Source organism: Bos grunniens, chromosome 2 (assembly GCF_055505025.1).
Source record: "Bos grunniens cultivar Pamir isolate PY7600 chromosome 2, Bosgru_T2T1.0, whole genome shotgun sequence".
Classification (NCBI taxonomy): domain Eukaryota; kingdom Metazoa; phylum Chordata; class Mammalia; order Artiodactyla; family Bovidae; genus Bos; species Bos grunniens.
In genome coordinates, this window is record NC_141166.1 from 135296822 (window position 1) to 135310171 (window position 13350).

Consider the following 13350-nt stretch of genomic DNA (forward strand, 5'->3'; position numbering starts at 1 on the left):
ATGACCCAGACAACCATGATGGTGTGATCACTCACCTAGAGCCAGACATCCTGGAGTGTGAAGTCAAGTGAGCCTTAGGAAGCATCACTATGAACAAAGCCAGTGGAGGTGATGGAATTCCAGCTGAGCTATTTCAGATCCTAAAAGATGATGCTGTTAACTCAATATGCCAGAAAATCTGGAAAACTCAGCAGTGTCCACAGGACTGGAAAAGGTCAGTTTTCATTCCAATCCCAAAGAAAGACAATGCCAAGGAATGTTCAAACTACCACACAATTGCACTCATCTTACATGATAGCAAAGTAATGCTCAAAATTCTCAAAATGTGGCTTCAACAGTATGTGAACCAAGAACTTCCAGATGTTTAAGCCAGATTTAGAAAAGGCAGAAGAACCAGAGATCAAGTTGCCAACACCCGCTGGATCATCAAAAAAGCAAGAGAATTCCAGAAAAACAGCTACTTTTGCTTCAGTGATTATGCTAAAGCCTTTGACTGTGTGGATCACAACAAACTGGAAAATTCTTAAAGACATGGAACTACCAGACCACCTTACCTGCCTCCTGAGAAATCTGTTTGCAGGTCAGGAAGCAACAGTTAGAACTGGACATGGAACAACAGACTGGTTCCAAATAGGAAAAGGAGTACGTCAAGGCTGTATATTGTTACCCTGCTTGTTTAACTTATATGCACAGTACACCATGCGAAATACTGGGCTGGATTAAATCAAGCCAAAATCAAGATTGCTGGGAGAAATATCAATAACCTCAGATATGCAGATGACTCCACCCTTATTCAGAGAGTGAGGAGGACCTAAAGAACCTCTTGATGAAGGTGAAAGAGGAGAGTGAAAAACTTGGCTTAAAACTCAACTTTCAAAAAACTAAGATCATGGCATCCAGTCCCATCACTTCATGGCTTATAGTTGGGGAAATAATAGAAACAGTGACAGACTTTATTTTGGGGGGCTCCCAAATCGCTGCAGATGGTGATTGCAGCCATGAAATTAAAAGATGCTTGCTCCTTGGAAGAAAAGCTATTACAAACCTAGACAGCATATTACAAAGCAGAGACATTACTTTTCTGACCAAGGTCTGTGTAGTTAAAGCTCTGCTTTTTCCCGTAGTCATGTATGGATGTGAGAGTTGAATCATAAAGAAAGCTGAGCATCAAAGAATTGATGCTTTTGAACTGTGGTGGTGGAGAAGACTCTTGAGAGTCCCTTGGACTGCAAGGAGATCCAACCAGTCCATCCTAAAGGAGATCAGTCCTGGGTGTTCATTGGAAGGACTGATGTTGAAGCTGAAACTCCAATACTTTGGCCACCTGATGCGAAGAGCTGACTCACCCTGATTCTGTGAAAGATTGAAGGCAGGAAGAGAAGGGGACAACAGAGGATGAGATAGTTGGATGGCATCACTGACTTGATGGACACAATTTGAGCAAGCCCCAGAAGCTGGTGATGGACAGGGAAGCCTGGCATGCTGCAGTCCATGGGATTGCAGCATTGGACACGACTGAGCAACTGAACTGCACTGAGCCTCTTTAGACATTAGCCAGTGCAGCGCTCAGTTGTGTCTGACTCTTTGCAACCCCGTGGACTCATGGACTCATGGACTGTAGCCCACCAGGCTCTTCTGTCCATGAGATTTCCCAGGAAGAATACTGAGTGGTTTTCCATTTCCTTCTCCAGGGGATCTTACTGACCCAGGAATGGAACCTGCATCTCTTGTGTCTCTTGCATTAGCAGATGGATTCTTTACCATTTGTGTCACCTGAGAAGCCCTCTTCAGACATTGAGGAAATGCAGATTACCTCTACCTGCCTAGCAGAATGGTTAAAATTAGTTAACAATATCAAGCAAAGGCTAATGAGACTATGGGGAAAAGGAAACTCTTATGGAGTGAGTGTAAACTGGCACAATCACTTTGGAATATCTGGCAGTATCTAGTAAAGCTGGTAAAGCTGAAGATAAGCAACCCCAATGACTCAGCCATTTCACTCTAGGAGGCACATCCAACAGAAAGGCATATGCTCATGCAGTAGGCACCTGGGCACAAAGTTTCCTGGCAGCAACATACTTGCTGATATCAGGAAACTGACTGATACATACACTGTGGGATGCTGATTCAAAGTCATTGTACATAATGATGAAAATGAAAGAACTTTCGACACACAGCACAAGGATGAGTCTTAACAAAATTAGAGTAAACCAAATGGATAAGGAATAAAAGAACACATAAGGTTGTATGCACATAAAGTTCAAAAATAGGCAAAAATAAACTACATTGTTTGGAGGCACAAAGGTAAGCAGTAAAACTATAGAAGACAAGGAAGTGAATACCATAGAAGTTGGCACAGAGCCTATGGCCAGCTAGGAAGAAGGACTCTTAGACCAGGAAGGGCTGTAGTGTTCTGACTCAAGTGCAGGTTACTCAGTGTTCGTTTCACAGCAATATATTGTCTACACATTTATGCACTAGGCTTTTCTGTATCATGCTGCATATCTCAAATTAAAAGAGCTCTAAAGGAACAAACTGCAGGATGTGAAATCACAGGAAGTTAAAGCCCCTATAGATTACATGGAAGAAAAGTTATGACACATCTAGACAGTGTATTAAGAAGCAGAGGCATTACTTTACCGGCAAATGTCCATCTGGTCAAAGCTATGGTTTTTCCAGTAGTCATGTATGGATGTGACAGTTGGACCATAAAGAAGGCTGAGCACTGAAGAAGTGATGCTTTCAAACTGTGGTGTTGGAGAAGACTCTAGAGAGTCCCTTGGACTGCAAAGAGATCCAACCAGTCAATCCTAGAGGAAATCAGTCCTGAACATTCATTGGCAGGACTGATATTGAAGCTGAAGCTCCAATACTTTGGCCACCTGATGCGAAGAGCCAACTCATTGGAAAAGACCCTGATTCTGGGAAACATTGAGGGCAGAAGGAGAAGGGGGTGATGGAAGTTTGAGATGGTTGGATGGCATCATCGACTCGATGGACATGAGTTTGAGCAAGCTCCAGGAGATGGTGAAGGACAGGGAAGCCTGGCATGCTGCAGTCAATGGGGTTGCAGAGTCAGGCATGACTGAGCAACTGAACAATAACATAGATGACATGATTATGACCATGTTAAATATATGGTTCCAGAATAAAATCTGGAAGAAAATTTAACACTGGTAGTTTTGGAATAAAAGAACGCTTGCTACTTAAGAGCATTGTGGGATGAAGAAATTGAAACACCCCTGGATTCCTTGCAAATTTCTCCTGCAATTACAGCCTGCTCTCCCAGGAGCAACCACTAGATGGAGCCTCACCTCTAGCTCTAAGTTCAGTAGAGAGAGTAAACTTTTCAGAGCTTTTCTCCCCTCTCCTTCCTATGTACATGTATTTGCCACTCTCTTGTATTGGTATTAACACATGTTCTGATGCACAAGGGTGTGAGTACTCATTCCTCCTGTGAGATTTGAAATAGAAAGAAGAATATGAATGAACATTTATCCAGCATCCACTTCATGCCTGACTCATTCTTGCGTCCTTTACCATCACAGCGTGCAGGCTGTTGGTGTTTGCTGAGGCACCCTGCAGTTGGGGGCTTCCCAGGTGGCACAGTGGTAAAGAATCCACGTGCCAGTGGAGGAGATGCAAGAGACTTGGGTTCAATCCCTGGGTTGGGAGAATCCCCTGGAGGAGGAAATGGCAACCCACGCCAATATTACTGCCTGGAGAATTTCATGGGCAGTGGAGCTTTGTGGGCTACACTCCATGGGGTCGCACAGAGTCAGACACAACTGAGCACACAGCACGCACACACGCCCCTGCACCTGCTCCTCCCATAAACACAGGGACAGTCTGAAGGGAATGCTGTTTCCCATTGTGTACAGATATACACATTAATATGTATGCTGCTGCTAAGTCGTTTCAGTCGTGTCCGACTCTGTGTGACCCCATAGACGGCAGCCCACTAGGCTCCCCCGTCCCTGGGATTCTCCAGGCAAGAACACTGGAGTGGGTTGCCATTTCCTTCTCCAATGCATGAAAGTGAAAAGTGAAAGTGAAGTCGCTCAGTCGTCCGACTCTTAGTGACCCCATGGACTGCAGCCTACCAGGCTCCTCCGCCCATGGGATTTTCCAGGCAAGAGTACTGGAGTAGGGTGCCATTGCCTTCTCCATTAATATGTGTAGCACTACTAAATCAGTTTTATGATTATATTATTTAGGTACTAAAAATCTTTTTAGACTACTTGATTTTACTCTCACTGCTTGATTTTACCTCAATATTAATCAATAGAAAAATAATTAACTAAATACAGTATAGTAATATGAAATATGCGACTATGAAATAGCATGCTGGTTTCAACTAGAGAACAATGTATATAAAACACCTGGAGTCTGTATTTGCTGTTTTATTAAAGTAAACAAGAAAGCTACAGTTGTGTAACCCTCTTTTCCCCAAAGTGAAAGTGAAAGATGCTCATGCTCATCGTGTCTGACTCTCTGTGACCCCATGGACTATACAGTCCGTGGAATTCTCTAGGCCAGAATACTGAAGTGGGTAGCTGTTCCCTTCTCCAGGGGATCTTCCCAACCCAGGGATCAAACCCAGGTCTCCCGCATTGCAGGCGGATTCTTTACCAGCTGAGCCATCCCCCTTATCATCCTGTTGATGTGTGGAGATAATGTAGATAACATACAACAGACTGCTGACCCTATTTCCTTCTGTGGAATGTGACTGGGGCTTTAAAGGGAAATTGTTACTTTTTCTCTTCTACATCTGTACTGGCTTTGTTTTTAATTTTACTAATAATTAAAAATAAGCAAAACAATAGGGAAAAAATCTTTGAAAGCTAATATTTCACACTTTACAGATGAGGACATATGTTGAATGCTGCTGCTAAGTCGCTTCAGTCGTGTCCGACTCTGTGTGACCCCATAGACGGCAGCCCACTAGGCTCCCCCGTCCCCGGGATTCTCCAGGCAAGAACACTGGAGTGGGTTGCCATTTCCTTCTCCAATGCATGAAAGTGAAAAGTGAAAGTGAAGTCGCTCAGTCGTGTCCGACTCTTAGTGACCCCATGGACTGCAGCCTACCAGGCCCCTCCATCCATGGGATTTTCCAGGCAAGAGTACTGGAGTGGGTTGCCATATGTTGAATAAAGTGATGTAATTTCAGCTGGTAGTCCTCACTTTTGAATGCAAAACATCTAATGCCAGTGAGTTGGGAATACCCTGTGAATGCTCACCTGTCCCAGCTCGTTTCCTCCTAAGCAGCCCACAAAAAGCCTGGTGGCTGCAATGGGCACTCCAGACTTGTCAGTTATAGCACACAGGGCCTTCAGCTTGTCCTGTGCACAGAAGTATAGTCTATGGGAAGAGCAGGTGCGGGGGGCCTCAGCAAACACCCGGACAGCCTGCATGTGTTTAGCAAACAGTGAGATGATCGTCAAGTGCCCAGGAAAGGACCAGACACTAAGCAGATGCTGAATAAATGTTCGTTCCTATTCCTCTTTCGAATCTTAACAGGAGGAGAGAGAAGGCCACATATGCTTGCAAATCAGAACATATACGAAGGCTGGAGAGCCTGAGTGCAGGGGAAAGGTGCACGCTCAGAAAGGGTGACTGACACTTGCCACAGGGAGACCACAGCCAGCTTGCTAAAGGGCCGGGTTCACCAGGAGCCCAGAGGCAGCACATGGGGGTGGGAGGCTGTGTTTGGCCCTGCTTGAGGCTAATGCTGAACCTTTTGCCCTTTCACACCAGCACAGTGCTGGGCACGCAGAGACATCACATCTATTTGTCTAAGAAGCAACAGGACGAGGGTAAATGGGTGCAGGAGTGGACAGGAAAAGGGAGGTCTGCTTTCACAGTCCCAAGACTACTCTTTCTGGAATTTACCTCCTTCAGAGGGCAGCCTGACTTGAGAGAAATCCCAAGCTTGTATCCCTTTTCTTGTGCCTGACCCAGCACCTGTTCCCTATCCTGGGTAGATGCCTTTGCTTTGGGGGAGTTTTATTTTACTAGGAATTTCAGAAGCACCACTAATGTCTCCTTATATTCAAACAAGTTAAACTGGATCAGGTTTAGAGTTCAGGAAAAAAAAAAAAACATAAACATACTAGAAAACAAAGTTGGAAATTTTCCTTTTAAAATTTCACAGTGGAGAAGAATGAAGGCTGACAGAATTTCCTTCTCCAATGCATGAAAATGAAAGTGAAAGTGAAGTTGCTCAATCGTGTCTGACTCTTATCGACCCCATGGACTGCAGCCCACCAGGCTCCTCTGTCCATGGGATTTTCCAGGCAAGAGTACTGGAGTGGGGTGCCATTGCCTTCTCCCTACATCAACCACCGGATACAAAATAACCAGACTATGAACAGGCCACTGATACAAAGGGGAATTCAGATAGCTTGAATTACATAGGGAAAATAGAGACCACACAGAATTAGAACAAAATGCAGTTCCCACTTGTTAGTTTGGCAAATTTCAAGCGATCAGTCTAGCTGTGTTGATTCTGGTGGGACCCTCATGTGTGTTAAGTGGGGCAATCTCCATGGAAGGCAGACTGGCCTTCCTACTCCTCCCCTCCACACACTTAGGAAAATGTCCTGTGTGGTCCCTACTTAAGAGGTAAAAAAATGTGACTCACAGGTAACTCACCTCACTTCCAAGAAGGTCCTTAAGTGAGGGTGCTGTGCTTACACCACAGGGATGCTGGCCTCTTTTCCCACTCTCTTCCTTCTGCTCACCCTGGTCTAATGCCTGCAGAGAAAGTAGGAGGCTTATCCAGGCCTGGGACATCTTGGGGTTTCCAGGGGCCTCTGAGCTGTTGTCCACATGGCTGTAGCTTCCAAGAGAAACCACTGAGATGGCCCTACCCTTTTCAGGGTAGTGGAAATCTGCCCCCTGGGCACCAGGCCTGAGACTCTGGGGCTTGGGGCTCAGGGGCTTAGAGGGCACGCTTTGGCTTCCCTGTGCCAGGCAACAGGTGGAGCTTGAGGGAAGGGTGTGGCTGATCCCAGCCTGCTGACTCCCAGGACTGGTGGGGGACATAGGCCAAGACTTTTCAGGAAAGGTACTCGGAGCTATGTATTCACCACTTTCCTGGGTACTTGTACATTTGATAGTTGGTTCACTTTTTCTCCTGTTATCTGAAGAAGACAAATTGCCGGATGACAAAGGTATGGGGGAATGCGTGGGTGTCCAATGATCTCTAAAAACATAGCTCTCCTTGTGTTCCGCCTGCTTCTCACAGTGGCTATTGGTCTCTGGTGGGAAACGGCTGGGGGTATTCAAGATTTCTGGTCCTGGAATCAGACTTACTAAGGAGGGCCTTTTGGAGCCTTGGGCATCTTTGCTTTTCAGGAATGTGCGCCAGGAACTCTGGCGCAACCTGCTCTTTTCCTTCTGGTCCTTCAAAGAACATGAAGAACATTGGCCAGTGTTCTCTTTTTCTAAAACTCTTGACTCAAAAAAACTTGCAAAGGTCTTATGAGCTGAGGCCAACCTCGCCCTGAGTCTTTTCTCTGGAGTTTTGAGTCTCTTGGCGTCGCAGCTTTCTGAGGACTGTCTTCTGCTACCGAGGTCCCCAGGCGTGTCCACCCGGCCCACTTCCATCAGCCCTGGGGCTCCTTGGCTTAATCCCTGGAGGCCGATCACCGGAAGGGTGCTGGCGTGCGCGTTGCAAGGAGTTCCGGCCTGGCCGGAGGCGCTCTGCGCGCTGCCCGTTGGGGGTTGCCTGTCGGAGCACAGTTCCTTGAGGCCAGAGGAATCCCCAGGGTGGCCCCCTCCCGGGCTCTCAGCGGCCAAGGGCTTGCCTTTTCGGAAGGAGATAACCTTGGGAAACGCCAGGCGCTTTCCAGGCTCCCGCGATGCTTGGCGGAGCTGGTGAGGCGGTCTGGGCTGTTGGAGTGCACTCTTTCGGGCACGGGCCTGGGCGCCGGGCTGCTTGTCTGTGTCTGCATCGCCCTCTGCTGCGCACACCCGTCGCGTGTCCTCCGGGCTCGGTGGCCCTCGGCTGCCCGAGGGGTGAGGGCCACAGGCCTCGGGCTTCCTAGTAGCTTCCTCCCTGGCCGCTGGAATCCTGGAGCTCTGGCTGGCCTCGGGCTGGTTCTCTTCCATAGGCACCCCTGTGCTCAGCATGTCCCCCGCGTGCTCTTGGGAAGTTTTTCTCCTCCCAGGGGGCCAATCTTCCGAAGCAGCCTGGGGGATCAGAACTATCCCAGACTCTGAGGCTTGGGCCACCTGCCGAAGAGCCCCATCGTTACCTCGGAGGCTGCAGGCTGCTGGCAGCTCACACTCATTGCCGCAAGTTTTTGGTTTCCCAGCCAGAGGAGACTCACAGGGGGTCGCTCCAGCACTGTGGGGAGACCCTGGTCTTTCCTCTAGAAACTCACAGGACTGTGTTCTTAGCAGAGGACCCATTTTCTTCCTCGTGGCCTGCAGCCCTTTCTGCTCAACAGCTATAATGATGAGCGTGCCCCTAGAAGATGTGTCTGCTTTGGGCTCTGTCTGGAGGCCCTCTGCAAAGGATATGGTATCACCCTTGTGCCCCTGCTCACACTCCTCATCCCCACAGCTGCAGTGAGACATGGTGGCTCCTGCGACTCCCGAAAAGCCCTGCAAGGCATTTTTTGTGACGCTCGGATCTGGAACCATCACGTCTTCTGCTTTCTTTAAAGTGTCTGCTGTGCTTGATTTCAGGGTCGTCTCTGGAGCATATGAATTATCTATCACTCTGGAGCAAACTCCCCAGTCTCTGTTCCACACCAGTGACCCGCTCTTGCTGGGATGATTTGGGAACTTGGCCCTAGCAGATGGCTTTCTTTTTTCACTGAGGATATACTTTGATGTGTAATTGCTGGTTTGGTTTCCTGGCTCAGCAGAAATGTCCTGAAGGTGCTTCTGTGCATCACTCACGTCCTCAGCATCTGGTGCCTGGCCAGGGCCTTGGGGCTCCCCTGGTCTGCTTTCTGGGCCGTGTCCGGACTTGCACTTTGCTGGCACTGGCACTTCCTCTGTGGTGAGGCTCACCAACTCTGCAGTAAGGCATGAAGAGACTGGGCAGGACCTAGAATCCTGTCCTAACTGGTTTTCCAGCCAGAGACCTTCAGAGGGCGTGTCCTGAGAGGCCCTTTTCCAGTTTAGAGCCCTGAGTTTGTACTGATCCTTCAAAGGAAGAGTCTTCCTTTGGGAAGTAGGAAGTAAGTGAGACAGCTGGGTGGGAACAGGGTGAAGAGGGGTTTGTGTTATTGGAGCCCGTTCTGCTTCTGTCCCTTCCTTCAGATGGGTCCCAAACTTCACAAAGTTCTGCCCTAAAGGATCCTCAGAGTTTCTTAAGGGAAATTCTGCTATGGAGTGGGCCCTGTTCAGAGTCCTTGTGAGCCAACGGCAGTGCCTTGGGAGTGCCCTGCCTTCATCATAACTATTTTCTGGGACACTATGGTAAAACTTGGCATGTAGGAGGCAGGATGTCCCTAAAGGAAGCCAGCAGGTAGTATCAAAGCTGTACTGGGAGCAGAGCAAGCCTGTTTTCGATGTGGGGTCTGGAGGACATTTTTTCCCTGCCCTGGCTCCCAGAGGGGCTGTGCTATTCAGCGGGCTCCTGGGGGACAGCTGGCATCCCCTCTGCCTGTTGTGGATATTCGGCCAGCTCTGGCTCTGTTCCGTGCACCAGAGAAGAAGGGGCCAGACCAGTGGGGTGCCCAGATGACTCTCAGACCTGGATTTCTGAGAAGAAAAAACAGAGGATCCTGTGATGTCTTGGACAGTCACCACCTTTGCTGGTGGGAGGCCGTAACTGCCTGTAAGCCCCCGTGCACAGTCCTGTGTGAGGAGAGCAGCCCTTCCTGGCGGCAGCTCTAGCTCTGGGCCAGCCACATCCTCCTGAAGGATGGCTCTCACTTCTCCAGCAACTGTAGCAAAGGTTCGTAACCCCGTTTCGTGAGACTCTTCCTTGAAGTCAAGGCACAGATCTAGTTCCTCCTTTGGGTCAAGCCCAGGGACATCTGTCAAATATTGCTCCTGAGGGTTCCCAGATGCTGGGGTGTCAGAGCATCCCTTGTGTGCTTCCCTGTCCCCGGAGGTACCACGTGGAGGGAGGCAGATTCCCTCTAGGAGGTCACCAGGCAGGGACTCAGTGTCAGAAGCACTTTCAAAAGGATCAGTTTTGGTGTCTGATGGACTTTCACTCTGGTGGGACAGTGTCTCACAATCACTGTGGTCTGTTTTCTGGCTCCACTCCTGTTCCTCTGGTTCTGCAGGAGAAGAGGGGAGCTGCTGACCTTCAATGTCACCGTGGCCTGGCAGGTGTGCACTGGGCTCTGGAGTCTGGAAGGGCAAGAAGACAAGAGTCAGAGACAAGGCCTGAGGACATCTGTACACACGCACACTGTCCCTGCCTTCGTCAGAAGGAAGAAGGCTCAAAGGTGTCTCATTAGTTCCCCATGTACCCTTGAAAGAGGTAAATATGAAAAGCTACTTTTTATTAACACAGAAAAGAAGTGATGGAGTCAAACCCACACAATAGGGAGAAAGTGTAGCACATGGTTAAAGCAGCCCTAATTAAAATAAGTGGAATGAGCATGGGCAGTTTACTTAATAAAATGTATGAGTCATGGTGAGGAGCATATCTCTGCCTCATGATTTCAGCAAGAAAGAGCAAATGAATATATGTTTGTTTTGTGTTCTGTTCCTTCTTATGCAACCAGCTGGATTAAAGTCAAAGTTCATTCACTTAGAAGTGTTTTCTGAGTTAGGTTTGCTGCTGCCAAAGGAAAAAGAGAACACACACACACAAATTATTGAAATTGCACTCATGTATCAAGATGTTATTAATGCCCAAGATAGCTTTGAGAACAGGAGGAAAAGTAGGTGCTAGTATTTTCATACTTTCCTTCTCTCATTACACATGTTTCAATCAACTTGTTATAACACCATTTATATGCACCTCCTTAAAAGTATACAGACCTGAACTTTTTGACAAATGTATATGCCCATGTACTGGATTGGCCAAAAACTTCATTTTTCCATAACCTGAAAACCTGAACAAACTTTTTTGGAAAACCCATGACTACCAATATGATAAAAATCCTGAGTATTTCCTTTTCCCAGAAATGTCCCTGCTCTTCTCCAATCACTCTTCATCTCTTCCTCGCTGTGACCTGTGTCTGCCACACAATCTAGATTTGCCTTTTCTAAAAGTTTCAGATGATCAGAATATGCAGAATGTATTCTTTGGGGCCTGGCTTCTTTCTCTCTGCTGCTGCTAAGTCGCTTCAGTCGTGTCTGACTCTGTGCAACCCCATAGACAGCAGCCCATCAGGCTCCCCCGTCCCTGGGATTCTCCAGGCAAGAACACTGGAGCGGGTTGCCATTGCCTTCTCCAATGCATGCAAGTGAAAAGTGAAAGTGAAGTCGCTCAGTCGTGTCCGACTCCTAGCGACCCCATGGACTGCAGCCTACCAGGCTCCTCCGCCCATGGGACATTCCAGGCAAGAGTACTGAAGTGGGGTGCCATCGCCTTCTTTCTCTCAGCACAGTATTTTAGAGGTTCACCCACATATCCCGGCTGTAGCATGTATTATACATGGAACACTTTGAAATTTGTGATAATGCTACCTAGCATTCAGTTATCTAACGCTCAAAGATTCCCCAGGCCAGGAATAGGACAGACACTTCCAGCTAAGGCTCCTCACACAAATTTTGCACAGAAGTCATTCACTCAACCAGCCTTTCCCAAGTACATATTCTGAGGACCTGTCATTAGAGGTTTCTCAAAATAAATGTGTTTTTAATCTTCTTCAGTTGAGAGGAGAAAAGCAGACAAACACCAAAGAATGTGATGATGTGGTGTGGTGATGTGTAAGGTATATAAGCTATAAGGTAGATTCAGAAAATAAAAAATAATATGATACTGTATTAGTATCAAATAATTTAGTATCATATAGTTTCAAATATGTTGCAAAGCAGGAAGGAGTTGGGAATAGGAAAAGAAACATTAAAAATCAAACCATCTGGGAAGGAGGGCTTTGTGGTGGCCTTGGGTTACCCAAGACAAGAAAGGAAGTCCCCCTGGTCTGCTGTGGACACTTGCTTCAGCAGCCCAGCTTCCAGGTGGCAAGCCCCTCGCTGTACATCAGGAACACAGCCTCTGGCCTATAGACGTCCCAAGGCCTGGCAAGGCCAAGAAGGTCAGATGTGAATATACCGATGTGAATATACCTTGGCAAGCAGGGAAGGCTGTATAATGGCAAGTCTGTGCTTCATGAACAGAGAATTTAACAGGGAGCAGGGGGGCCAGCTACAGGCTCCTTCTCAGTAACTCCTGCCTTCAAAAGCACCTCTGTTCCCTCACTTTGATGACCTATTATTAAACTGGGAAGGGACCCTCTGACTTTAGAGCATTTCAGTAGTTCTTTCAACATTGTCATAGTTTGATGTCACCTCACAGACTCATATTGGTATCAATATTCACATGCTTCAGGCCTTTTGGAAGAATTCCAAAATCCCAAATTCCAAATGACCAATGATCTGGACATTGACTATGCCAAGATGCTGGGAGTCTCATTCCTGTCCCTGCTTCCTGCTCAGTATCCCTTTACTGGACATTGGCTGGGTCTTGATGAGGGTCAAGCCTTACTTTGACTTCCAGGTATTCAGGTAAGAGGTCTCACTCTGTCTCAGTAAAAATAAAAAATGTTCTAAACTCTTCCAGGTTACAAAATTGGTATTGGGGCTTGGTTTCTCCAGTGGCTCCATGGGTAAGGAATCCACCAACAGTGCAGGAAATACAGGAGACATGAGTTCGATCCCTGTGTCAGGAAGATCCCCTGGAGAAGGAAATGGCAACCTACTCCATTATTCTTGCCTAAAAAATGCCATAGACAAATGAGCCTGGTGGGCTACAGTCCATGGGGGTAGCAAAGAGTTGGACATGACAGAGCACATAAACTCAAACTCTCCCAGATTACAAAATTGGTATAGTCTACACAAGAGCACTGGACATCCAGCTTTAATAGTCCTTAAAGTGTGTACATCCCCTTCATGGATCACTGCTTTGTCATAGCAAAGGGGCTTGCATAACTCAATGAAGCTATGAGCCATGCCGTGCAAGGCCACCCAAGATGGATGGGTCATTGTGGAAAGTTCTGACAAAACATGGTCCACTGGAGGAGGAAATGACAAACCACCCCAATGTACTTGCTGTGAGAACCCAATGAACTGTATAGAAAGGGAAAAAGATATGACACCAAAACATGAGACCCCCAGGTCAGAAGGTGTCCAATATGCTACTGGGGAAGAGTGGAGGACAATACTCTTAGTCCCAGAAAGAATGAAACGGCTGGGCCAATGCAG

General features: G+C 47.4%; 1 protein-coding gene across 5 annotated transcripts in view; it reads right to left on the reverse strand.

The window, feature by feature from the left end:
* ARHGEF4 (Rho guanine nucleotide exchange factor 4) overlaps positions 1–13350 on the reverse strand; it is a 331792-nt gene that overhangs the window by 178303 nt on the left and 140139 nt on the right. For all 5 annotated transcript variants that reach the window (XM_086372203.1, XM_086372239.1, XM_086372228.1 and 2 more), the window contains exon 2: positions 6655–10323. In XM_086372203.1, the coding sequence (XP_086228329.1) occupies positions 6655–10323 (3669 nt within the window). The remainder of the gene's footprint in view (positions 1–6654; positions 10324–13350) is intronic.